We start from the raw sequence: 23,401 nt of genomic DNA, 5'->3' as shown, positions 1-23,401 counted from the left end.
CTCCTCTACCCTTCTCTGCCATCCCTTGAGGAAGCCTTTAAATTAGTGACTAGTATTGGCCAGTAGCTCTGTGCACTCTACCCACTCAAACAGTACTGCTCTGCTCCGTACATCTGTTTTTCTTCACTTTAAATGTGGCCAATTACCTATGAGCTTGCAATTCACCAAAAAGTAATGGGAACAGTCAGTGTCCTCATCTCAGTAATGCATTTTGGGGAAAATACAGCAAAGAACTCGGTATTGAATAAACATTCGTTTCAGTAAGAGGAAGAAGCTGATAAGGTCACTTGTATCAAATAACATAAAGTCCTTTCCAGGATGTTTTCTCTTTCTAGTATAATTCTTCAAAATGTTCAAGCCTTATTTGACTATTCCAAACCATCTTTTCTTCTTTGTATTCAGAAGGAATCTCAGAGAAATTCAGGGGTTATACAAATATTCAGGAGCAGAAGATACTCTTTATTACCATTGTGCTAGATATTGCAGGAAGCCAGAATGAGAAGTTTAGGAAAGCCATGGACATTAGAATTGCTCTAATTCAATAACAGATTCATTGGCTTTCTATATGAGATTTGATTGCTTGAGTATTTTCTATTGTAGCTGCATAAGTATCTTATAAATACCTACCACATGTGACACAGGCACTTCAAAAGCCTCATATAAACTGTAGAATAGATCTGCAGAGAAAGTTAAAGAAAAATATATATCTTAGTTCTTCCGTGACTTTGTAAATAATTCCCAGCTCTGAGATGTCATTTTCTTTAATTTTACAACATTCAAAACCACTGTAAAATAACATCTGTAATATATACTCAAAAAATAACTCACATGGTATTTTACTATTACAGCTTACAGTAATGTCTGAGTACCATCATACAAATTGTATTATAAATAGCTTCACCAGCACCAAAACACAGAAATATTACTTTCTACATAATTCACTTAAGCACATGGAATTTTGGCTACAAAGGATTTTTCCCCTACTCTTCTTATAGAGCTGATTTGGTATGCTTTAACTTGTAAAATAACTCAATTACACAGTCCCAACATAAGGAAACATAGAAAATATGTGAAAGCCAATGTGGGAGCAAGTAAGAATTACAAAATTGTACTGGCTATTCCAGAATTTCTATTGCTCAGTCTATTCAGGATTTCTAGCCTTATTTCATTCTGATAACAAGCAAGGTCTGCCAGCTAAGGTCTTAGACTGGGATTCAGAAACTCTGGTTTCATGTGACCTTGGGCAGTTTTTCTGCCTCAGTTCTCCATTCACAGCGTGGTAGTAATAATGTTTCCTTATATCTCCAAAGACTGTAAGCTCTTGGAAGCTCCCTGACACTATTTTTTGTAAAGTAATTGGTACTGTGGGACTAAGATCAGAGCTGAGCTCAGTAAGAGTAAATGTGCAGTCTTTAACACAAGACACAATGATAAAATTGTTCTGATATTTAACAGAGGTAGGTAAATGATGCCCTTTGCACTACTGGAGGAAGTACAAGGGACTTGCCCAATGACACAGTGTGCCTTGCTGACATAGCTCCTGAGTCACAGTCTTGAACTGTAATATGTTGAAGTCCTCCAGAAACACAAAATCTAACAGAAATTTAGTGGAGCTGTTAACACATTCAAGTCTTTATCACAAGCCACGGCAGTCAGGGAAAATTTCTTCATTAACTTCAGTGGGCACTGGAGTAAATTTTCTCTTAAACGCTATTACCCAGATGAAAAATTAATAAAGAAAAACTAGATTTCTTGGCACCTAAGATGAAATTCAGGTATCCTGTCCAGTTTTACTCAGCACTTTTCAGCACAAGTTAAACGCATTCTAGCACAAAGCATGTTACTGATTTCGTGAAAAGGAAACATCATCGAAAATGCTAAGTGAAAACTGGGAAATGCGTCAGATACATCTTCTGCATTACAGAATTGAAAAAGCAGCTAGTAATAAGCTGAAAGAGGTAAGTATGTAGCCTCAGCATCTGATAGATAGGGGCTGGCTACCATAGTTAGTTAAAACACCCGGAAAAGCAGCTGTAGCTTCCTCTTATTACACTGTTGCTATACAAATGTGAGTACACTCACCATCGCACTGCACTTGAGGACTTCACCATCATAGTCTGCTGGATAACTAATATCAAGTTACTCACCATATCTAGGCCTTATATCCTTTCATTTTTATCATAGCACCAAAGCTCATTTTTAGAAAATTAGTCATTTCTTTGTTTTCATCCTGTAAGTAATGATTTTAGGAAAGAGAGCATCATGCTATGTCTCTCCTTAGACATTATACATAGCTGACATGCATTATGCTCCTGGGGTTCTCTGGTTTCTCAAATCATCCCATTTTTATGTGTTGTCACAAAGAAATAGTGTGATTGTGGTACAGGAGAGAGGAAGGCCTCTTTGTGGATACATGAGGGAAAAGAAAGATCCTATAAACACAGAAAGTGAACACCAGAGTCAGGATCAATATTACCTCATTAGATGTCCTAGCCATACCCTAGTGCTGGGGATTATCACTGGAGTTCTCCAAATATTCTGAAGTTCTTCCTGTTCTGGATCTTTACTTTTGATTTTACTTTGTGCAACAAAACCGTGTTAAGTATGCAATATTAACTGAGGACAGTTACGCCTCGCACTCTCTGCCTGGATTCAGGTGTATAGACATCACTGGTCCCCCAAAGGCAGCAGGAAGGTCACACTACCTACCACAAAGCAGCCATCTCAGAGCAGCTCTGCTGGTAGAGGCTGCCAACATGACTGGAATCCTAGGCATACTCATTAGGAGTCTCAGAGGAGAAACCAAAAGCTAAGTAGACTGTGCAGACTGGCCTGCAAGGTACTCTGAGGCACTTTGCTGGGACAGCAGAAAGGAGGAAAGCAAGCAAGAAATCTGCCTTGTTCTAAGCAATGAATGCAGATGTCTTATGAGCTGCCAGCTGAAATTATTTTGGAAACACTAACACTGCAATGTACTTTCTTCTAAAGTCACAAGGGTTTCCTTATTGACAACACTTGAAATGTTTTACCGATTTATCTTTGTGATTTATAGCTAACTGTGAGAAGGGTTCATGGCAGCTGGCAAGATACTCAGCCTTGCCACTTTTATTATCCCTAGTGACCAGATGGCCCAAACAATCCACATTTCTAGGCTCTGCAGGGTTCTGTTATCGCACTGATACCTGTTGTTCATAACGCTTGTTCACATCGCCGTTTCAGATCCACAACTCTTGCTGCCAGGAGAAACACAGCCCCAGTGAGCACTTCTGTGACAAAGGAGATCCAGACTAGTGCCAGTGACCAGCCAAACCTGATGTCGATTTCTACAAGGACATCCTTACTCCTCAGGAGGCAGACAGCTTCTCTGAAGGCAGCAGCTGAATATGCAATATAGACACTGATCCCAGTAAGCGTAACAAGAGCTGGAGAAGAAAAACATATTCAGCTAGTTAGCATCCACTGCAGAAATTAAAAATAATTAATTTGATATCTCTTAGGGCTTCTTTGCCACTCCTTCCTATCTACCCAGGCCAGATCGCCAGTTAGCCTCTGTTTACCTTTGAAATCTAGTTGAGGCTGTTTTTTGAGGAAGGGTGAGAGGGAAGTAAAGGGAGGGTTATTTCTGTCCACTGACTTTAATGTGTTCTCACTGTTAAATACTGTATCAAAATGTATAACAGCAAGTGTCCCACAATAAAATCTAGTCATGTCTTTTACAGATATCTAATGCATGTACATCTCTGTTTTCAATACTGTATTATAATGCATCCCGATTTCTGACTGCTGTGTACCACGTACAGTTGTCTACCTCTATGCAAGAATGCCCATGCAGACAGAGATTCTTGCATTTCAGGTCAGTGACCTGAATTTAGGCTGGTTTCTAATTTTGAGTATTTTAAGTTTTGAGCGTTCAATGTAAATGCGTTGGTCTTTACTGTAACTCCCCACCAAGTGTTGTGGAGTCATGACTATTCATCAATTCCAAATAACTGAGCCATGGACATCCTTGAAGCAGACTAAAAATAAATTAATAAAGACACTCAAACAAGAAGCCAGCTGTTTTCAGAATGAAAGGGCTGTACAGAAGCTAGCAAACTTAGGGAGTGGTACATCTAGCACAAGCACATGTTATATCCTGGGCCTGGTGCTTATGTCACTCAGAGGACTAACATGACTTTTCTGGATCAGTGGCAGGAAAGATGCGATTGAAAGGCCCTGGATTAAAGGACTGTAGCCCAGGGAAAGTAGACACTGGAACACTTGTAGGACAAGGTAGTGTCTTACCTGATTCTGAGGAAGAAAAATTTTGGTCTGGCTTTCTGTTAAATCACAGTGTAAGTCTAGATGAGTCTGCATTTTTGCCAGAAAAACAAGTTTGAGTAAAGACAAACCAAGACAGGGTTATCCAATAGTCAAAATTCATACTCATATTCCTGATTTTAACCATGTAATGATGCCTGTACCTTATTCTAGTCCTCTGCAAGGCGGGAGCAGGGGGGGGGAATCACTTCTCTATATCTTTTGTCAGCAGCAATGGAAATGAATGTTTTGTTGACATTTTCAACAAGGTACACTGAGTTCTGTGATCCCCTTAAATGTGGCCGCATTTTAAAAAGAAAAAAAAATGGGGAAGTATGTAGGATGTACTGGGATGCGGAACATATCAGTTCTGGTGTTTTCAAAAAAACCTCAGGTTTCTGGAATTGCATCGTAAAACATTTCTTTCTGCTGAGACAGAACTATCAATACCGAACTTTGTGAACTGGAATGTCCTATAAAACTGCAGGCCCATTACATGCAGCAAGCCTCCGTGCAGCTGAAATGGCTGAACAATACCACCTGAGTGGGACGAGGGTCTGGTCTCACCCCAAAGGCCACCCTGCAGTCTGTTCACGCTGTCCTGGGAAACAGCAGTAGTTGCATCTTCAGAACATATTCAAGCACCCTTCTCCTAATACTGTATTTGTGTTTCCTTTCCCTTTTTGCAACGCCAAGCGTCTTAGAAAGGCACAGTACTCCACTCTTCAGCAGGATAATCACGCTTCGCACTTCACAGCTTTTCATTTTTCACTTACTATTTGGAGTAGTTTTCAAATAGCCTAAGCCTTTTTAGTGAATACAGCTTTCTGATGTTCTGAGGAAATAGAAGTTACTTCCCGCGCCCCCCCGAAGGAAAGCATAAAGGGGGATGGTTGGTCTTTGTAAGAGCACTTCAGACTAAAAAGGCCAGTCAAGACTTTGACACAGCAGCATCTGCTGCCAGCAATCTCTTACCATTCTCTTCTTAGAAACAGGACCATATGATCAGGTGATGAGGGCTAATACTGAGGATCCCCTTTTCTGTTGGGGAAAATTTCTGTTTCGAGTTACATTATGAAACAGTACTGAAAATCTATTTGAAGAAGAAAATGGAGATGGATTTAAACCCAGTTTTCCTACTTTGACAGAATGTTTTTCATTTTAATTCATAAATGACTTTCTAAAACAGAGGCTGTGGTTACAGCAAAAATAATAAAAAACAAAATGTAAAAGAATGTTACTAGCTTCAAATTGAAAAGTTACACTCCAGCTAAAATAACTCTTTGGGGTTTCCTTTTGTGACCCACAGTTTGGGGACACTACTCCAGTTCAAAACTAGCAGGAGCTAACCCAGGAATGCCTAGAAAGACCCTTTTCAGAAATATGCAAATGCCTTTGAAAAGATGGCAGTCATCTTAACAGTTGTAAGACCTGTGCAAGGCTATTGAACCCTAAGATTTACTAATTCCAAAGTCACTTCTCCATTACTCCATTACCCTGTCTGCAAAGAATTGGGCACTGTGCTGAGAAGGTTTTAAATCTTTTGTGTTAATGGCCACAGCAAACACACTGTGTTCAAAGTGTGACTCACTCCACAAGGATGTATGGTTGTGTGTGATTATTTGCTTTTTCTGACTCTAAGTGGCAGCTTTCTATTCCAGAATCTTGTCTGGAGCTGAGCAGACACCAAGTGAATTAACAACAGCATTATTCTGAAAACAAACTCTTGCTTAGCTTTTTTCCTCTGGAAGACAAAGTGATGTTTCCCAGATATAATCTCTTATAATTTAAAACAGTTAAGCTGGGAGTTTGATACAGTACCTCCAAAAAGAAAAAGCAGACCCGTCATTAGAAGCAGTAGGTAGGCCCTGGCAAGAATACTGATGAATCCAGTCATTCCTCCAAAAATCATCAATATCAGGCTGAGGGGCATCAGGATGACAAATGTTCCATGCATGTCTGAAGAAAAATGCAGAAAGTGATGTTTTAATATTTTATTATGTTGTCATTGGTACTAATAATTATCAAGTGCAGAGCCCCTGATCAGGATCAAAGCCTTATTCTGTGCTGCACAAACAAGAGGTTGGACAATCTCTTGGTTTTTCAGTTTAAGTCAGCAGGACAAATATATGGTAGGGACAAAAAGGTACCATACAGAGCAAGCCGTTAACAGGATCACAGCCTGTGTTTCAAACAGAGACCACAAATATAAAGCATATGTCTACAGGGATATATTTAAGCAATTAAACCATCCTTGGATATTAAGCCTAGCTGGATAACAGGTGATGCATTGCATATCAGGCAGTCACTGACAACCTTAATAAAAAGTAGCCCTGGTTATCTGAATCTTACAGATCACAGTGAGCGGCATTGTTCTGTTTGGGTGGCGAGATCCAGCAGATGCTTTGGTTAAACCCTTTCTTTTGTGTCACGTGTCCTCTGCTGAACTGATCTAGCAAACTGTTGACCTTTTCCTTTGTTGCAGCTAACCATCAACTAGAGGTAAATTTTCCCATCCAGCTCTGATTCTGTGTCTGTCATTGTTTTCTACAGTAGCTTCACTAAGGATATTAACTTATCCTGTCGCTTCCTCCCACAGTAAAGTTTTACATTAGTCTTTATTGATCCCTATAACATTTTAATAGCTGTGTAAACAGGGGGTTGCTATGTATTTTTTTCATATCACACTGTTTTTTCCATCATAAACCATCTTTGTGTCATTGTTCCCTCTCATGCAAACTATCCACAATGTTCAACCCAACCTTTTCCAGTATAACAACCAAAAAAAACTAATTCCAGCTTCCAGTATCCATTTGTTTCATACCAGAGTGAAGTGCAGAGTTACTGAGAAAGAAAGACTTAAAATCCATTTTCTGAAGGGCTCTGGGCTTCAGCGCCTCATTTAATTTCACCGAGGAACAACAATACACCATTAGCTGGTTCCCAAGGAAAAGGAGCCAGTTAAGAGATCACAGTTTGTGTGTGATCAGCTGATCAATTTTTTTAAGTCACTGTAACTGCCCACTGAAGTAGAGGTACTCCACCTGCCACTGCCTAAGGATCCACCTTATCCTCTTCAATATCATTATAAAGATGACACGATTTTGTACGTACCTCTGTTCAGTTCTAGAAACTTGGAAGGTTAGGAACAGCCTGCATGGGACCAAGGTGGACACTGTTGGTTTCTTTACTTGAGTGGAATGTGGTTTCAAGACATAATTTTTTGTTTTGTGTAGTACAGAACATGCTCACAAGGAAAAATGTAGCAAATGAGAAAGTTTTGGGTGGTGACCCTATTGTTCTTCCATTTCCTTTCATTTACGCTAGTATTATATTCTTATATTTAGTCCCACATATGCCGACGCTCAGAAAGCACGAATTTAGCATTCTGCATTGAAGGGAGTGCTTTCTCTCTTTGCTACTAAATCTGAGAATACTCCATGGGCTTTCTTTCAGCAAAACTGGCCATGGCTGCTGTTGCTGGCTCAGAAACCCAAATCTATAGCAATTCTCAGATGCTAACAGTCAAATTAATCTTCAGCTTACTGTGTATAAACCCATATGTCAAAACTGTTTGCAAATCTCAGTTGAATACCAAGAGGAGAAATAGCCATGGAACTTAGTTCAGGAGTTTTATATAGTTAGAAGTGGTTATCAGGGATGTGATGCAATATGATGCGACAGAACAGAGATTTGGCACACAATTTAGTTCTCATATTCCACAAAGCCAGCAGGAACAGGCTAGTCTTCTGCCCTGTTTGTGCTTTCTGAGGGTGGCCTGATTGTGATTCGCCACTGTTTTGATATCCATATGTCCTCTTAGATTTGTTCTTGCATGTAAGAGGTGAAGAGGCCTTCAGGGGATAAAATTTGATGCAATTAATACTTTAAAAGTAAGAATGTAAGAATGGTACAACTCTGTCCTCAGATCTGGCTTTGCTGGGAGGGAAGAAACATAAACAAGGTCATCACTGGGCAGGTGCTTTGTGATTTTCCAGGTGTCCCTCACTAGTCAAAGTTGCTGCTAACGAACTACACCTGAGGACCGTAGCACTAACAGTTGCTGTTTCTTTGACTTTCCTTTTCAAAATTGATTTCAGCTACTGCAGCTAGGACTGCAACCTTAGCCAGGACAACTGCGGGTGAAGAACATAAGGCTCTGAATGTAACCTTTTCTTCTGACGCAAAGGGAAAACAAATCCATACCAGAGTATTCTCCTGGGGAGTGTCATAGATTACATTAATGATCTGTGACAGTTGTATGTAACATCAGAATAACTCTGATTTTTATGCCCTCTTCAGTGAAAATACAGGTTTTAGGGATATCTCAGCTGAAACCCACAAATCCCACTGTGACAGAGCCTTACTTTTCCTACACACAGCTGGGATCACATTTCTCATGAATCACCTGCAGCTTTTTTAAAATCGAATATTTAATGGATTGTATTTGGTTAAACAGCACTTTTATCACCTCCAGTGTTCTAGTTCAATACTTAATACCCATTTGTCCTTCTTCTATGAAATCTGCAACTGCCTGGGAAACTTATTCTAAAATGCTGCCATGGAAACCACTCAGGAATCTGAATTCATGCTGCCTGGCATATGATATTATGCCATTATATTCCTTGATTAGAGGGACAGAATTAGTTTATAGAAGGACATGACTTAAAATATCTTTACTGAGTTTCTGTCTTCAATAATCATCTGTGAAAGAAGTTAAAACGTTAATTTTGCAGTCGTTTTAGTGTTTTTTAGGTTGTGTTGAAATATATATTTATGCATTATGTATTATACATATAACTGTCTTCATTTTGATTAAATTAATCTAGTATTGGGGGGTGGGGCACCAAAATACTAAGCATTTTGCACAAGAAGAGGTATGTGCACAGGTATATTCCCACATCTATTTCTCAATGCCTGAGTTACCTGTCAGTCCAACACAAAAGATCCAATAGTTTAATCTTGAAAATACTGAAACAAACTGATGAACGTTTAAAAAACACTCCGGTTTTTTGTAGCAAAAAATACTTTAATTGCTTGATCTGAGTTAACAAAGTTTTACATCACCTAGCCAAAGCTGTTTTACTAGAGGTCTGACCAAACATCTGTAAGGATGACATTTGTGGTGTGCGTCCAGACCTGTGAATCTGGCAGACAGTTCTAAATTACCACCCAATACAGTTGTTGATGAGTTGTTTGTAACAGAAATTTGTGGAATGAACTAGAAAAATTGAATGGTGTCAAAAGTAACCAACTGCAGATCTAGCAGTTTTGTTAATCATCTCCTGTTAACATGCTGGAGCTTAGTTGTTTGAAACTAACTGTGGAGTTGTTTGCACAGCTTATAATAGCAAATAGTCTCTAGAAATCTGTAATAGTCACCTCATCAGAAATACTACAAATGGCAGCAGCACAGAAGAACTTAATTAAGGACCTGTTTATCTTCCCCAGCAGTAACTAAATAGCCAGTCAGGAACACAAAAGCCTGTAGCTGAAACAGAATGCTGGCAGTAGCTTAAACCAGTGGGGCTGCTCTGGAAAGACTTGGCAAAGCCAGGAAGAAACAGTGCACTGAGAAAGCCTGATCTGCTTGCAAGGAAGGAAGGAAGGAAACAGAGAAACAACGAGCAACAGAAAAGAACTGCTGTCTGTGGCTAAATGTGAGACTTCTGGGCTTGAACCCCAGGGCCACGAACGCCTGGGTTCCCTTCTGTTCAGTAGAGAAGAGATGATGGTGGATGAGAGCTCACAGGGTTGGGGTACCCCAGGATAATTAGCTAAGCACTGGACTTGATGTTACAGGTTTTGGCTCTGTGCTTTTCTCATGCAACATGTCTCTGAGCTAAACTAGAAGACGAGTTGCAAATAGAAATAAAATTATGCTAGACTTGGTACAGGTGGGCACTGACGAAAACCTTCAATACTAGGAATGGGTAGAATAATAAACGATGCACTGTGGTTCACATTCTATTGCTACAATACCCATGAATTTGAAAATGAGAACATTCATCAGAAGTTGTCACTCATTAGGTCTCAGCTGTAGTGATGCTAAAGTTATCTCAGATTTCTGTATATATTTATTTAATATCTACTGTAAGTACTGAGGCAGATGTTCACTGGAACCTCTTTGAAGGACCACTGCACTGTTGCTCAGAAACAAACCAGATCCATTTTGGTATACGCCTACCATATCAATTAAGTTAGAATTTCTATGTACATCATTTGGGTCTTATTTCACTTGGCCTCTGAACCGGCTCTTGCCAGGTATTCCAGCCCTAGCTGTTTCCTTCTGATAACTTAAAAACCAAAAGGAAAAATTGTGAAGATCTGTAAATCCCCCAGGAAAAAAAGTAATGGCAGCCAAAGAATAAGGCATTCTGGGATTAGGAGCAGGAGTATAAACATGTAACTCTGTAAAAATTAAGCAGGCCCATAAAAAGGGGGGAGAAATGTGAAAGCAGTTGGTTAGTGACTGTTACAGAGTCTACATGCTGTAAGGAAGTCTAGTCTAGTTTAACTGTACTATTAAACTAATTTTGTTGAGGAAGAAACCAAGGCAGCTGTTACAGTATAACAACTGAGGTACCAGCAACTGCCCCTACTGCAACATCATTTCCCTACAAGAAGCACTAACTTCCCTGCAGGAAGCACTAAGTTGTCTACAGCCTCATGGTTCCAACTACATTGATGTCTAAAAAAGAAAAAAATAAAAATACTCTGGGAAGAATAATTTAAGCAGTTGTGCATGGGCAGCTGCACACTCCAGTCTTGGTTTTATAACAAGAAAAGCATTTTCTTCCAGCCATATATAAGTGGAAACCACATCCATTAACTGATTATCTCTTGATGGCTCAGGAATAGAGGAGAGCACTAAAAATTACTTGTAACAGGAAATCAATCACTGGCCATGATGTTCATGCCACTAACAAAAAATCAGGATCGTCAGAGGCTTAATCATACCTTGTAGGTACCTAAGGCGGCTGGTTTGTGTTTCAGGGGCAAACTAGGCAGCCATTAGGAAATAACAGTAGTTCCTCTCACATTATTTTTCATAACACTAGCCCTAGCTCTACAGTTTAGATGGGACCCCACACCAGTTTGAGGTGCAAAGCTAAGATTCAAGAGAAATTATCTGGTTTGCAATTTTGCAAGTGTTTGCATCTTTGGACCAAAATGGCCTCTTACATTTTGGCCAAATAACACATTATGATGTTGCTTTGATGTGCCAAAAGAAAAAAAAGAAAAGAAAAAAAAAAACAACAAGCTTTGTGACAATTTGGGTTTAAAATATAAGAGGAGGGGGGGAAGTCACACAAAAAGATCTCCACATTTTAACAAATTTCATCATGGTTTGAAAAAACCTTACCCACAGCTTTCTAGGATCAGCAAACCACATATTATTTAGTTCAGAAGAATGTAGATGGAAGTAATTTTTATGTTACGGAGCAGAGGTCACTATCCAGCCATAACTGAGACACATAGGAACAGGTTGCTTGAGTTTCCAAAAAGTCAAGCTCATGGAAGAGTTTTGACAGGGTACGTTAGTACCCAGCAAACACATTACTTTCTTCTTTTGACAGCTCATCCGTCCTGCAAGAAGTACTTGAACCAAGTCCAGAGTACAAATTGATTTTGATTAGAAATATTTACAAAATTGTTAATTTTGCAGGGATTATACTGGTGTTGTCTTTAGCTAAATCTGTACTAGTATTTACTAATTATTAACAATACAGACTTTGGTAAATAAAAAATATTTGTACTAAAAAAACACCCAAGAGTAACCTTTCCCCAATGTAACTTGTTGGGCTTGGGGTTTTTTGTTTTGTTTTGTTTTGTTTTTTAAAGAAAATATTGTACAAAGCTGCAACTCTTGGGGAAAATTTTTCAGTAGATTAAATACTGCCATTCCTTCTACACACCAACTGTATGTGATCCTCAACATCTTAGACGTGATTTTGAATGTTATGTTTCTTCTACTGGAAAATGGCAAAGCTGCTCAGAACTCCTGATGCAGCTTCCTTTGAAGTCAGAGTGACATCCTACTTTTACCATTTAGTGAGAGATGAATTTAGTTCATCATGAAAAAAAGTTGCTCTTTCTGCTTGTGTCCCATAGCTGGCATAGGAGAATGCATGGCAAGACAAGGTATCTGGGGTGTCTTTGCTGACAGATTTCAATTTTAAAGGCGACTTCCAGAGGGCTATCTTTAATCCCAGTGGTCACCAAGAGACCCTAATAACTGTCTAAATTGTGAAAAGTGACACTTTCATTTTAATCCTGTATGGGACAGGGGAAAACATACACCTCCAGTAAAAAGATTTTTTTTTTAAACGCAGAAATTTCAGAAAAGCTGGTGGTAGGTAATCTAGTGGTATCTTTCTTTAGACAGTGACTGATGATTTAAACAAATATATAACCATGCCATAATGTAACCTGTAGTAGGAAAATATTTTATATACATTGTGGGTTTGAGGGTGAGAGAGGGTATACACCATATGTTCAGCTGAAGGGAGTGGTAAGAAAAGAAATGGAAGCTTAACATACAGGAGAAGGCATGCTTATGTCTAATCCATTAGAGAAATTGCTTAAGAGTACTCCCGTGATGTGAAAATACATCATACTCTCAGGCTTAACAAGACCTAGGTTGATTGCCTGAGTAATATGGCTGGTAGCACAGAACTTTAATTTGTACACCCAATTTCTTTAATTTGCCAGGAGCTTTATTTGAAATATGCAATAAACCTAAAAGGAATCTGCTGGGGATGAATAGGAGACAGATTGGAAATGTGGAGGGAGGGAATGTGGTGGCTTTTCATTCTCTAATAAAGGGTTTGTCCTCTGGCAGTGACCAGCACTTCTGCTTCCACTTAGACCCAGATCTTTGGGCCTATACTCAGGTATAGACTTTCTCCCATCTTTTTGGCACTTGTGTCTAGTTAAGACATGCCAGGAAGAGTACGGGAACTCTGAAGAATGGGGGACAGGATTCTCCATGTGCCTGCATTGGGAGACAGCCCTTCTAAATGGTAGACAGCCGGCTGAACATGGTAGACAGCCGGCTGAACATGAGCCAGCAGTGTGCCCAGGTGGCCAAGAAGGCCAACAGCATCCTGGCTTGTATCAGGAATAGTGTGGCCAGCAGGAGCAGGGAGGTGATTGTCCCCCTGTACTCGGCGCTGGTGAGGCCGCACCTGGAATACTGTGTCTCACTACAAGAAAGACATTGAGGTGCTGGAGCATGTTCAGAGAAGGGCAACAAGGCTGGTGAAGGGTCTGGAGCACAGGTCTTATGAGGAGCGGCTGAGGGAACTGGGGTTGTTTAGCCTGGAGAAGAGGAGGCTGAGGGGAGACCTTCTCGCTCTCTACAACTACCTGAAAGGAGGTTGTAGTGAGGTGGGTGTTGGGCTCTTCTCCCATGTAGTTAGCGATAGAACGAGACAAAATGGGCTCAAGCTGCGCCAGGGGAGGTTTAGGTTGGAAATTAGGAAAAATTTCTTTATGGAAAGGGTGGTCAAGAATTGGAACAGGCTGCCCAGAGCAGTGGTGGAGTCCCCATCCCTGGAAATGTTCAAAAAACGGGTAGATGTGGCACTTGGGGACATGGTTTAGTCTAGTCTACCCTTGATTGGTTTAGAGTAGACTTGGTAGTGTAGGTTAATGGTTGGACTGGATGATCTTAAAGGTCTTTTCCAACCTAAACAATTCTATGATTCTATGATTCTAAATCTTTTTTAGGAATAATAGGCAAGAAACACATTTAACGTTGCCAGAGCTCTTGAAATTCAGTCTGCCCATCAAACAGTGAGAAATATGGGTGTACAGCTAGACAGAATGAGATTAATTCCATGTGAATATGCCTCACAGAGAAAAAATAATTTTTTGAAGTAACTGATTCAAGCTGTGCAATTAGCCTGTTTGCCCCATATAGCCACACATGAAGAAATTATTGCAACTACACTGGAATGCATGATCCCAGAATTGTCCTCTAAAATTCTAGTTAAAATGTGTTGTAGATGAAGATGAAGGTTTGCCCTGATCTGCCTAAATATGATTCAGTGACCACAGTCAGAAAATATTTAAGAAAGAAGTGTAAGGCTGAAGTAGAAGGTAGTATCTCAGTACTTAACAAACCTAGATGTCACTTAGAAATATCTATATTTCCTAGAAGTAAGAAGTACTGACATGGCACTTCCTATGTTCAGCTGCTATTGCTGTGGGTCTGTAGCCTTACCACACTGAAACTGCTTTGACGTTCAACATCTAAAATATAAAAAAGTTTACTCTGTAGGGCATTCTAACCAAACCCGGTAGGTTCTTTCAATCAAAGTATCTTTCATTCCTTATCTCATCATTTTTAGGCAGACTACGCCTGCTTATAATAAAACCTGCAAGCGTCTTTGCAGACCTGAAGTCTTTGTCCAGGAACCTAAAAATATTACTTGATATGAGAGCGAGAGAGAAAAAATTTCTCTGAGGCTCTGAAGAGTCTGTAAACATGGTTATGAATCCAACTTTTAATCATATTCACTATTTTCTTACACTTCATGACTACCAAAGAGCTGTCCTTTGTTTCCAAGCCAACACCATTTTTATAACAAAAAGAGCTCTGTATAGTCTCTGCTTTTGTTTTTGCTGAATTCAGCTTTCATTAAAGAGCTGTAATCTAAAATCTCCTTGCATGAGAAAAATTACAGATGTATCTTTTGCAAATGTGAACACAACTTTTGAAATGCTAATAATTTCATCGTGAAATTTTAAACTATCCCCAACGCAATAGTTGAGGTGCCCGCACTTAAAACGTGATCAGTCCGGTTAGGTTCAATTAACTTTGAACCCTCAAAGGCTGAAGTGATCCAGCAGACAATCATTTTCACTGATCCTCACAGTTTTCAGCAACATCAAGCAGCTAAGGCCCCCTGTCTTAAGCAAGGAACACTAAAGACATGACACCTTTCAATCTGAAAGCACCGAGAGACGATCTGTGCTGTTAGTCTTGAACCTGTCAATATGTTTGTATGGCTGTTTCAGTAGCCCACTGGGATCTTACCTTAACTTTCTGGTTACCACTGCAACACAACTATATTAGCATCAGTACCTCATAGGCTTACTTTGCCATTTTTGCTGCACTTTTAGCTATACCATGAGGTGCTGCTCCAAGAGACTAAAGATACTCTAAGCCTCTCTGAAGGATTGCTCAGGGAAATGGCTGGTTTTGAGGGAAAGGCTACCATTTTAAGACACAGGACAAATGCATATATTCTGCTTGCAAGGAGAAAACAGAGTCAGAGAGGAGAGGTAAGTAAATAAAAAATTTTTAAAAAAGCAAGCCCATATCCAAGCATGCATACATGAGCAAAGCATCGTGCAGAATATCATCTTTTAGGAGAAGCCTAGAAGTACTTGAAAATGTTCAGTCTGGACTTTCTGAAAACATTCTGACATTGACAAATGAATCTAAAGACAAAGAAGTAAATACCAACCAACGCAGTTAGAAACTTAAGGTAACCTTTTTGAACATGATGTTCTTCAAAGACTTTGAACACTGCTTTTAGTCATTGATTTATTTCCTTAAGTTCCCACATACTTAAGGTTTTTTTCAGTGCAAGGAATCCCACTGAAAGGGTAGATAAGCAGCTGCCTTAAAGGTTAGTTTAAATGTGTGTTTAAACATTTTTCAGTGATTAAACTCTTCTGAGGGGATTTTGAACATTTTCGCCTGTTATTTTTAACACTTGTGTTCCTTTCCGAGCCATTGCAGGCAGAAACATCTTGCTCCTGTGGAAGAAATTAGCTGAACTTGACATCAAATAGGTGGTTATTTCAACAGTAACCCCACTTAAAGACCACGTGCAGTGACAGATATTGTGCAGAAGCAGAGTCAAAACGCTATCTCAAAGAGCTCCCCTTATGAATCGGAAATGGGACCTTGTAAGTGGCCAAGAAGAGAGGGAAGGGTGCATGGAAGTATAGAAATAATATGAAAGTTACTCACACAAAAGCTGTCTGTGTGAATCAGTGATGTTTGCATTCTCATGCCAGAAGGGGTTTATCAAAGGGTAACATTCACTCCTCACTGAGAAGGAGAGAAGGAGAGAGAGAGAAGGAGAAAAAACAATGAGAAAAATTTACACTATACTATCTTACTGTAATATATCCTCTTTTTTTTTTCTTTTGTATGTATATATAATTCCTATAATATTATCTGCTTTAAAAACAGTCATTCCTGGGTAGGGAAGCAAAGGAGGGTTTTTTCAGTGCCCAGCATTGGCCAACTTCTCCCATTGGGCCCAACTACTGAAGTCAAGAGGGAAACATCTGCTCCTTTCAGTGGGGCTCAGGGTACAGCAAAGGGGAGAATTCGTTTAACCTGCTCTTTCTCCCCTGCTCCACTGGAAGTGACGTCCTTTCTTGCCTACGATGAACATTAGTTACTCCTGTTTCTAATGGTGGAATCAAAACTAAAAGTAATATGCCTGGCACACAAATTGAACTAAATGGGGAAAATCCTATAATATCCACAGAGGGTTCACAGATCTGTCATTAAAATCCAGACCTGTGGAATACCAAGCAAGATCAAACGCTGTACAATTACTTGGTGAAGCCGGTGAGTCTTTAGTCACTTACCTTTAGTTAGTATGGGATTAGTCAATTTTATTTATATTTATACTGGTTGTAGGCACACATTTCAAACGAATAATATTTGCATTTATGTCATTTACATTAATATTACTTATGTTATTTATGTTTTATGTTTATAAACATATATTGTTTAATATTATTTATATTCTTTACATTATTGTTTATTATTTTAATGGCTTTAACCCAGAACTTTTACCCCTTAATTCCCCCTGAGCCAAACGAAAAGACATCTTTCCTTCTGAATGGTTAACGTTTATGAAATTATTTTGAATTTAGCAGTTAATGTAAAATCGGGTTACAGCGGCCGAAAATTCGCTCTCCCTGTGCCTCCTTGGGCGAGCAATCCGAGAGAGACTGGACAGCCAAGTGCCGCTGGGCAGGGGGCACGGGGAGGGGAGCGCTCCGTGTTTCTCAGCGAGCAAAGCCACGGCCAGAAGCTGCCGCCGCCGCCCGCCACGGCCCCTGCGGGCAGCACCGGCTGCACCGCGCCGCTACGGACACGCGTGGGACGCGGCGTGGCCGCTCCCGCCCCGCCGCTCCGGACACGCGTGGGAGGCGGCGCCGCCGCTCCCGCCCCGCCGCTCCGGACACGCGTGGGAAGCGGCGAGGCCGCTCCCGCCCCGCCGCTCCGGACACGCGTGGGACGCGGCGCCGCCGCTCCCGCCCCGCCGCTCCGGACACGCGTGGGAGGCGGCGAGGCCGCTCCCGCCCCGCCGCTCCGGACACGCGTGGGAGGCGGCGCCGCCGCTCCCGCCCCGCCGCTCCGGACACGCGTGGGAAGCGGCGAGGCCGCTCCCGCCCCGCCGCTCCGGACACGCCTGGGAAGCGGCGCCGCCGCTCCCGCCCCGCCGCTCCGGACACGCGTGGGACACGCGCGGCCGCTCCCGCCCCGCCGCTCCGGACACGCGTGGGACGCGGCGCCGCCGCTCCCGCCCCGCCGCTCCGGACACGCCTGGGAAGCGGCGCCGCCGCTCCCGCCCCGCCGCTCCGGACACGCGTGGGACGCGGCGCCCCGCGGGCGGAGGAGCGCTCCCCGCGCCGCGCCACTCACCGCGGCAGCTCCGCCACAGGCCCGAGTGGGAGCTGAGGCCGCCCGTGCCGTTGCGGGACGCCTCCAGCTTGGAGGCATCGATGATGTACCAGAAGTCCGTGGCGATGGCCACCGCGAGGAAGATGAAGCTTGAAACTCCCACCAGGGCCGCCAAGAGGCAGAGGACGCCCAAGTCCGCCTTCATGCCGCCGCCCGCCGCCGCCCCGCCCCGCCTCAGCGGGACCCAGCGCTCCTGCCCGCGCCCTCTCCGCGCTGGCCGCGCCTCGCCGGGCCAGCGGGGCCCGCCGCAGGTAGCCCGCCTCGCGCCCCGCCCCGGCCGCGCGGCGGGCAGGGCTGGCTCCCTCCGCTCCTCGCCGGCCGGCCCGGCCCAGCGGCGACCCCCGCGCCCCGCCGCAACGCCCCGGCCCCGGCCCCGGCCTCGGCCCCGGCCCCGGCCCCGCTCGGTTCGCTTTCCCGCCCTGGCTGTCAGCCCCGACCGCTGGCCGGGGGCTCCCCGCGAGGGTCTGTGGGCGAGCGCGGAGATCAGGCTGCCTTCCCAGAAAGGGGCACCCGTTAGAAACTACGGGGAGGCGGGTATGGGATAGCTCCGGCAGCTTTGACACTGTCGGGTGGTCTCACCTCCGGACAAACGCTTCCTGATTCCAAACACCACCGTCCTTGAGGAAAGGAGGGAGCAGAAGCCAGGGTCTGGGGAGCAGTAACAGTGCCGGTGTTCTTACAGCCTTTCTGCTGTTGTCTGCTTTTACAAGAGATTGTAAATCTTTGTTGTAAATCTCTTGTTGTAAATCTTTGTTGTAAATCTCTTGTTCTTTGCCTTCCAGATGCCGACCTCAAAAGGGTGGGTCTAACCTAATTTGAAAGGTGGTGTGAGAGGAGGCAGTAGCGTGGCAATTGCTGCCTGATGCGGTGATGTCCGTACCCTGCTCGGGACCGTGTTCCTGCCAGGGTATCACTGGATGGAGGGAAGGACACAAGCAGCATACCCTCTCCCAAAAACTTCAGAAGCACAAACAGTTACATAGTTCCCAGGGGCTCGCGTGTTCGTGTGCGAGCCCCTAAACCACACTTCACCTAGCCTCCTGCTGATCTTCAGTCCTCTGAAATCTGTTGGATAACGAGGTAAATTGCCGTAACACAGCCTTGCTTTTAAAACTGCAGAGCATTTACTATGGAGTTTTACTGTGTCACTTCAGGGGCATAAAGATACAGTGCAGGTAGGGTCAATAGGGCATCTTGTTTTCTTACTCATAATTCATTTCAGACCTTCCAGGGAATTGCTAAGTAACTCCTAGTCATTAAAAGAAATCATTCTCATTTATTTTGTGGCATGGACACAGGGCAGAATGTCTGACATCATTACCCAACCATGGCAACAAGCTATTGTGAACCAGCAGGGTTTCAGCAGTAGGGTCAGTCAAAAGGAAAATATTCCGAGAGAGAGTTTCTTTAAACACAGTAGTCATCAGCACTACAGACTACATTTTGCTCTGCAAAAGCACTGAAAGGTGTATATTGCCAGGATTATAATAGTCTTTCCATTCAGGAATACACTTAAGCAGCTATAGCATTATTCTGAGCTTTTGCCATCTCTTTCTTAACATGTCCAAGTTGTATTTGTAATATATGAAAGTGCCTGTGTAGTTCTACAAACTAAGCAGCTGTTGCCTCGTTGTCATTGTGATGGTCAGCTGACAGAATCCATTCAACGTTTATGAAGCAAGATGAAATGTTTTGTTAGACTAACTGATGCAGTAAGGAAAAATGAACAAGCTTTGGGGCACATGAGTCTTGACTGGGACCCCAAGCTTGTCTGGTTTTTCCAACTGTATTTGCAGAGTTACCTGAAAGTTTTACTTAGCCCCACAAACACCATGTATTGAGCAGACATCTTACCAGCTCTCCTCTCATAAATCTAAACCAGAGGCATTCATACATCTAAACCACCATGCCACTGCAATTATCAGCCATCGTCATCTTCCACTTAAACCCAAGGGAAAGCAAAGGGTGTAAAGCTGCAGGAAAATTTAATCCAGTTGGGTCCAAGCTGTTAATCAGGTATTGTACCAAATGCTTACCACCACTGATGATCTGTGTCCTGGAGAGTTCTTGTCCTAGTCTTGGGGCCCACAAAGTTCTGGACACGTGCTTATTTTTAGAAACATTATTAAATAATTTGTTTTAGCCATCAAGATATGTGGAGGTCCTTGTAGACTCTGTCTAGATTAACTTTACAGTAAACAAACATTAGAGGCTGCTAACCCCTGATCCTTTTGTGACCAGACTGTGATGATACAAAAGTTTATGTCAAGAATAAATCAACTCTACATGGAGGTTTAATTTCCACATCAGCATAATCTATTTAGGCATTCATTCGCATTCTGAGGAAAAATTAATTCCTACAAAGTCAGAAAACTAAAAAATGGATTTTTTCAAAACATCTTCAAGTATTCATTAGGAAAGGTTCATAATAAAAGGAAAAAGACAGTAGTACAGATTAGTTTCTTAAGAGATTTAATTTCCAATTTACTGAGGTCTCTAAAAAGAACACAAGAAAGTTAAACTAGAATTTTCAGCATAAAAGATGCAAAATTTTAATCTAGTCTTATCTTTGTGGAGAAGGAGTAACTCACTTCGCACCGGTGGACTAGGTGTCAGTTAGATCTGCTAACATCAATCTGCTGCTCAGAATATCAGAGATAATTCACAAAATGCTCCCAGAGTTGCAGTCCATTATCAGTCCACAGAGTGTGATGCAGCAAAATCAGCAGTCTTCCAGCTTGAGCGGAGCAGCGCTTGTGTAAGTGACTTTTACCCTATCCTTTCTGCTTGCAAGGTTGCATGGCTGCTGAAGGATTCAGAGGGCATTGTGCTCTGGAAATCACCGGTTTGGCTTCCCAGGACTCCTACTGGGTAAAATGCATCTATAGTACAGTTCCTTCTGAGTTGTTCTGAACCTGTACGGTACTGGTGCAGCAGAGGCCTCAGCCCAGTTACGTTTAATGATTGAGAGTTAAGTCCAAATGAGATCCTTGAGGTAAAGTTGCTGTGGAAGTTCTATACTAATTGCGTTAATATTGGAAAGTGAGCGAAAGCCAGAGAAAGTGATTTAGCACTTTGTGGTCAACCATTCTAAATGGTTTACTGAATATCAGCGCTCAAAGTAGGCAACAGCATGTCATTAATCCTATTACAAACGCACTTGCTACCAGCAAAACATCCACCTTCTGTCTGGATTTAAAAGATTTGGTCTGGATTGAACCTGTCCTCTGACAGATCCAGTGTTTGTCTTTTCAAACTACATAAACTATCCATGTAAGTTCGGTAAGCATGTATATTTTTTAAGACATTCATCAAAACCTTTCTTTTTAAAAAAGACTCTTCTTACATGGCACCAGGATTGCTGGCATCAGATGGGAGGCAAGGAAGGGAAGAGACCAGCATGGCTGAGTCAAGACATGCTGGTCAAACTAAAGAGCAAGAGGGAACTGCACAGGCAGTGGAAGCAGGGACAAACGTCCTGGGAAGAGCACAGGGAAGCTGCCCGGTTGTGTAGGGAGGGGGTCAGGAAGGCCAAGGCATGGCTGGAGCTGAATTTGGCAAGGGATGTAAAGAATAACAAGAAGGGCTTCTACAGGTATGTCAACCAGAAAAGGAAGGTTAAAGAAAGCGTACCCCCCCAATGAACAAGAATGGAGACCTAGTATCAACAGACAAGAAGAAGGCTGAGGTACTCAATGACTTTTCTGCCTCAGCCTTCACCAGCAACCTCCCTCCTTGCCCCTCCTGAGTTGATGGACCACAAGTTGGGGACCAGGGGGGTAAAGCCCCTCCCACTGTAAGGGAAGATCACGTTCAAGACCACCTGAGGAACCTGAATGTACACAAGTCTATGGGACCTGATGAGATGCATCCCAGAGTCCTGAGGGAATTGGCTGATGTACTTGCCAAGCCACTCTCCATGATATTTGAAAAGTCCTGGCAGTCAGGTGAAGTCCCTGGTGACTGGAAGAAGAGGAATGTTGTGCCCATTTTTAAAAAGGGAAGAAAGGAGGATCCTGGGAACTACCAACTTGTCAGCATCACCTCTCTGCCTGGGAAGATCATGGAACAGATCCTCCTAGAAGCTATGCTCAAGCACATGGAGGACAGGGAGGTGATTCAAGACAGCCAGCACGGATTCACCAAGGGCAAGTCCTGCCTGACCAACCTACTGGCTTTCTATGAAGGAGTGACTGCATCAGTGGACAAGGGAAAAGCAATGGATGTCATCTAATTGGACTTCTGCAAAGCCTTCGACACGGTCCCCCACAACATCCTTCTCTCTAAATTGGCGAGATATGGATTTGATGGGTGCACTGTTCAGTGGATAAGGAATTGGCTGAATGGTCGCATCCAGAGGGTAGTGGTCAACCGCTCGATGTCCACATGGAGACTGGTGACAAGTGGAGTCCCTCAGGGGTCTGTGCTGGGACCAGTGCTGTTTAATATCTTCATCAATGACATAGACAGTGGGATTGAGTGCACCCTCAGCAAGTTTGCAGATGACACCAAGCTGAGTGGTGCGGTTGACACACCAGAAGGATGAGATGACATCCAAAGGGACCTGGACAAGCTGGAGAGGTGGGCCTGTGTGAATCTCATGAGGTTCAGCAAGGCCAAGTGCAAGGTCCTGCACCTGGGACAGGGCAACCCCTGATATCAAGACAGGCTGGGGGATGAAGGGATTGAGAGCAGTCCTGCGGAGAAGGATTTGGGGATACTGGGGGATGAAAAGCTGGGCATGAGCCAACAATCATAGAATCATAGTATCATAGAATCATTTAGGTTGGAAAAGACCTTTAAGATCATCCAGTCCAACCATTAATCTACACTACCAAGTCCACACTAAAACACTACCAAGTCCACACTAAAATGTGCGCTTGCAGCCCAGAAAACCAACCCAATCCTGGGCTGCATCAAAAGAAGCGTGGCCAGCAGGTTGAGGGAGGTGATTCTGCCCCTCTACTCTGCTCTGGTGAGACCCCACCTGGAGCACTGCGTCCAGCTCTGGAGCCCTCAGCACAAGAAGGACATGGACCTGTTGGAGCGGGTCCAGAGGAGGGCCACAAAAATGATCTGAGGGCTGGAGCACCTCTCCTACGAGGCCAGGCTGAGAGAGCTGGGGTTGTTCAGCCTGGAGAAGAGAAGGCTGCGGGGAGACCTTATTGCAGCCTTTCAGTACTTAAAGGGTGCCTATAGGAAGGAAGGGCACAATCTTTTTAGCAAGGCCTGTTGTGACAGGACAAGAACTAATGGTTTTAAACTAAAGGAGGATAGATTTAGACTGGATATAAGGAAGAAATTTTTTACAATGAGGGTAGTGAGGCACTGGAAGGGGTTGCCCAGAGAGGTAGTGGAGGCCCCATCCCTAGA

At 42.9% G+C, this 23,401-nt stretch overlaps 1 protein-coding gene across 1 annotated transcript; it reads right to left on the bottom strand.

Moving 5' to 3' along the window:
- Window positions 1-663: 663 nt before the first annotated feature.
- TMEM114 (transmembrane protein 114) lies at window positions 664-18,173 on the bottom strand. Its single transcript, XM_075719105.1, has 5 exons — window positions 17,990-18,173; window positions 16,292-16,372; window positions 6,121-6,258; window positions 3,183-3,422; window positions 664-677 (listed from the first exon to the last, which is right to left on the bottom strand). Exons 1-4 carry the CDS (start codon window positions 18,171-18,173, stop codon window positions 3,190-3,192), a joined length of 636 nt encoding a protein of 211 aa, XP_075575220.1. The 3' UTR covers window positions 664-677; window positions 3,183-3,189.
- Window positions 18,174-23,401: the final 5,228 nt, after the last annotated feature.

This window comes from Pelecanus crispus, chromosome 11, assembly GCF_030463565.1.
Source record: "Pelecanus crispus isolate bPelCri1 chromosome 11, bPelCri1.pri, whole genome shotgun sequence".
Lineage (NCBI taxonomy): Eukaryota > Metazoa > Chordata > Aves > Pelecaniformes > Pelecanidae > Pelecanus > Pelecanus crispus.
This window is presented reverse-complemented; position numbering and strand designations above follow the sequence as displayed.

Bases quoted from the DNA above. Each gene is read 5' to 3' on its own strand.
- TMEM114 (XM_075719105.1), bottom strand. From the start codon at position 18,173: ATGAAGGCGGACTTGGGCGTCCTCTGCCTCTTGGCGGCCCTGGTGGGA. The intron at 6,259-16,291 runs GTGAGTAACTTT...ATTTTTCTTCAG, and splicing joins TTCACACAGACAGCTTTTGT to ACATGCATGGAACATTTGTC. The intron at 3,423-6,120 runs GTACTGTATCAA...TTTCTTCTCCAG, and splicing joins TCTGCTTTTTCTTTTTGGAG to CTCTTGTTACGCTTACTGGG.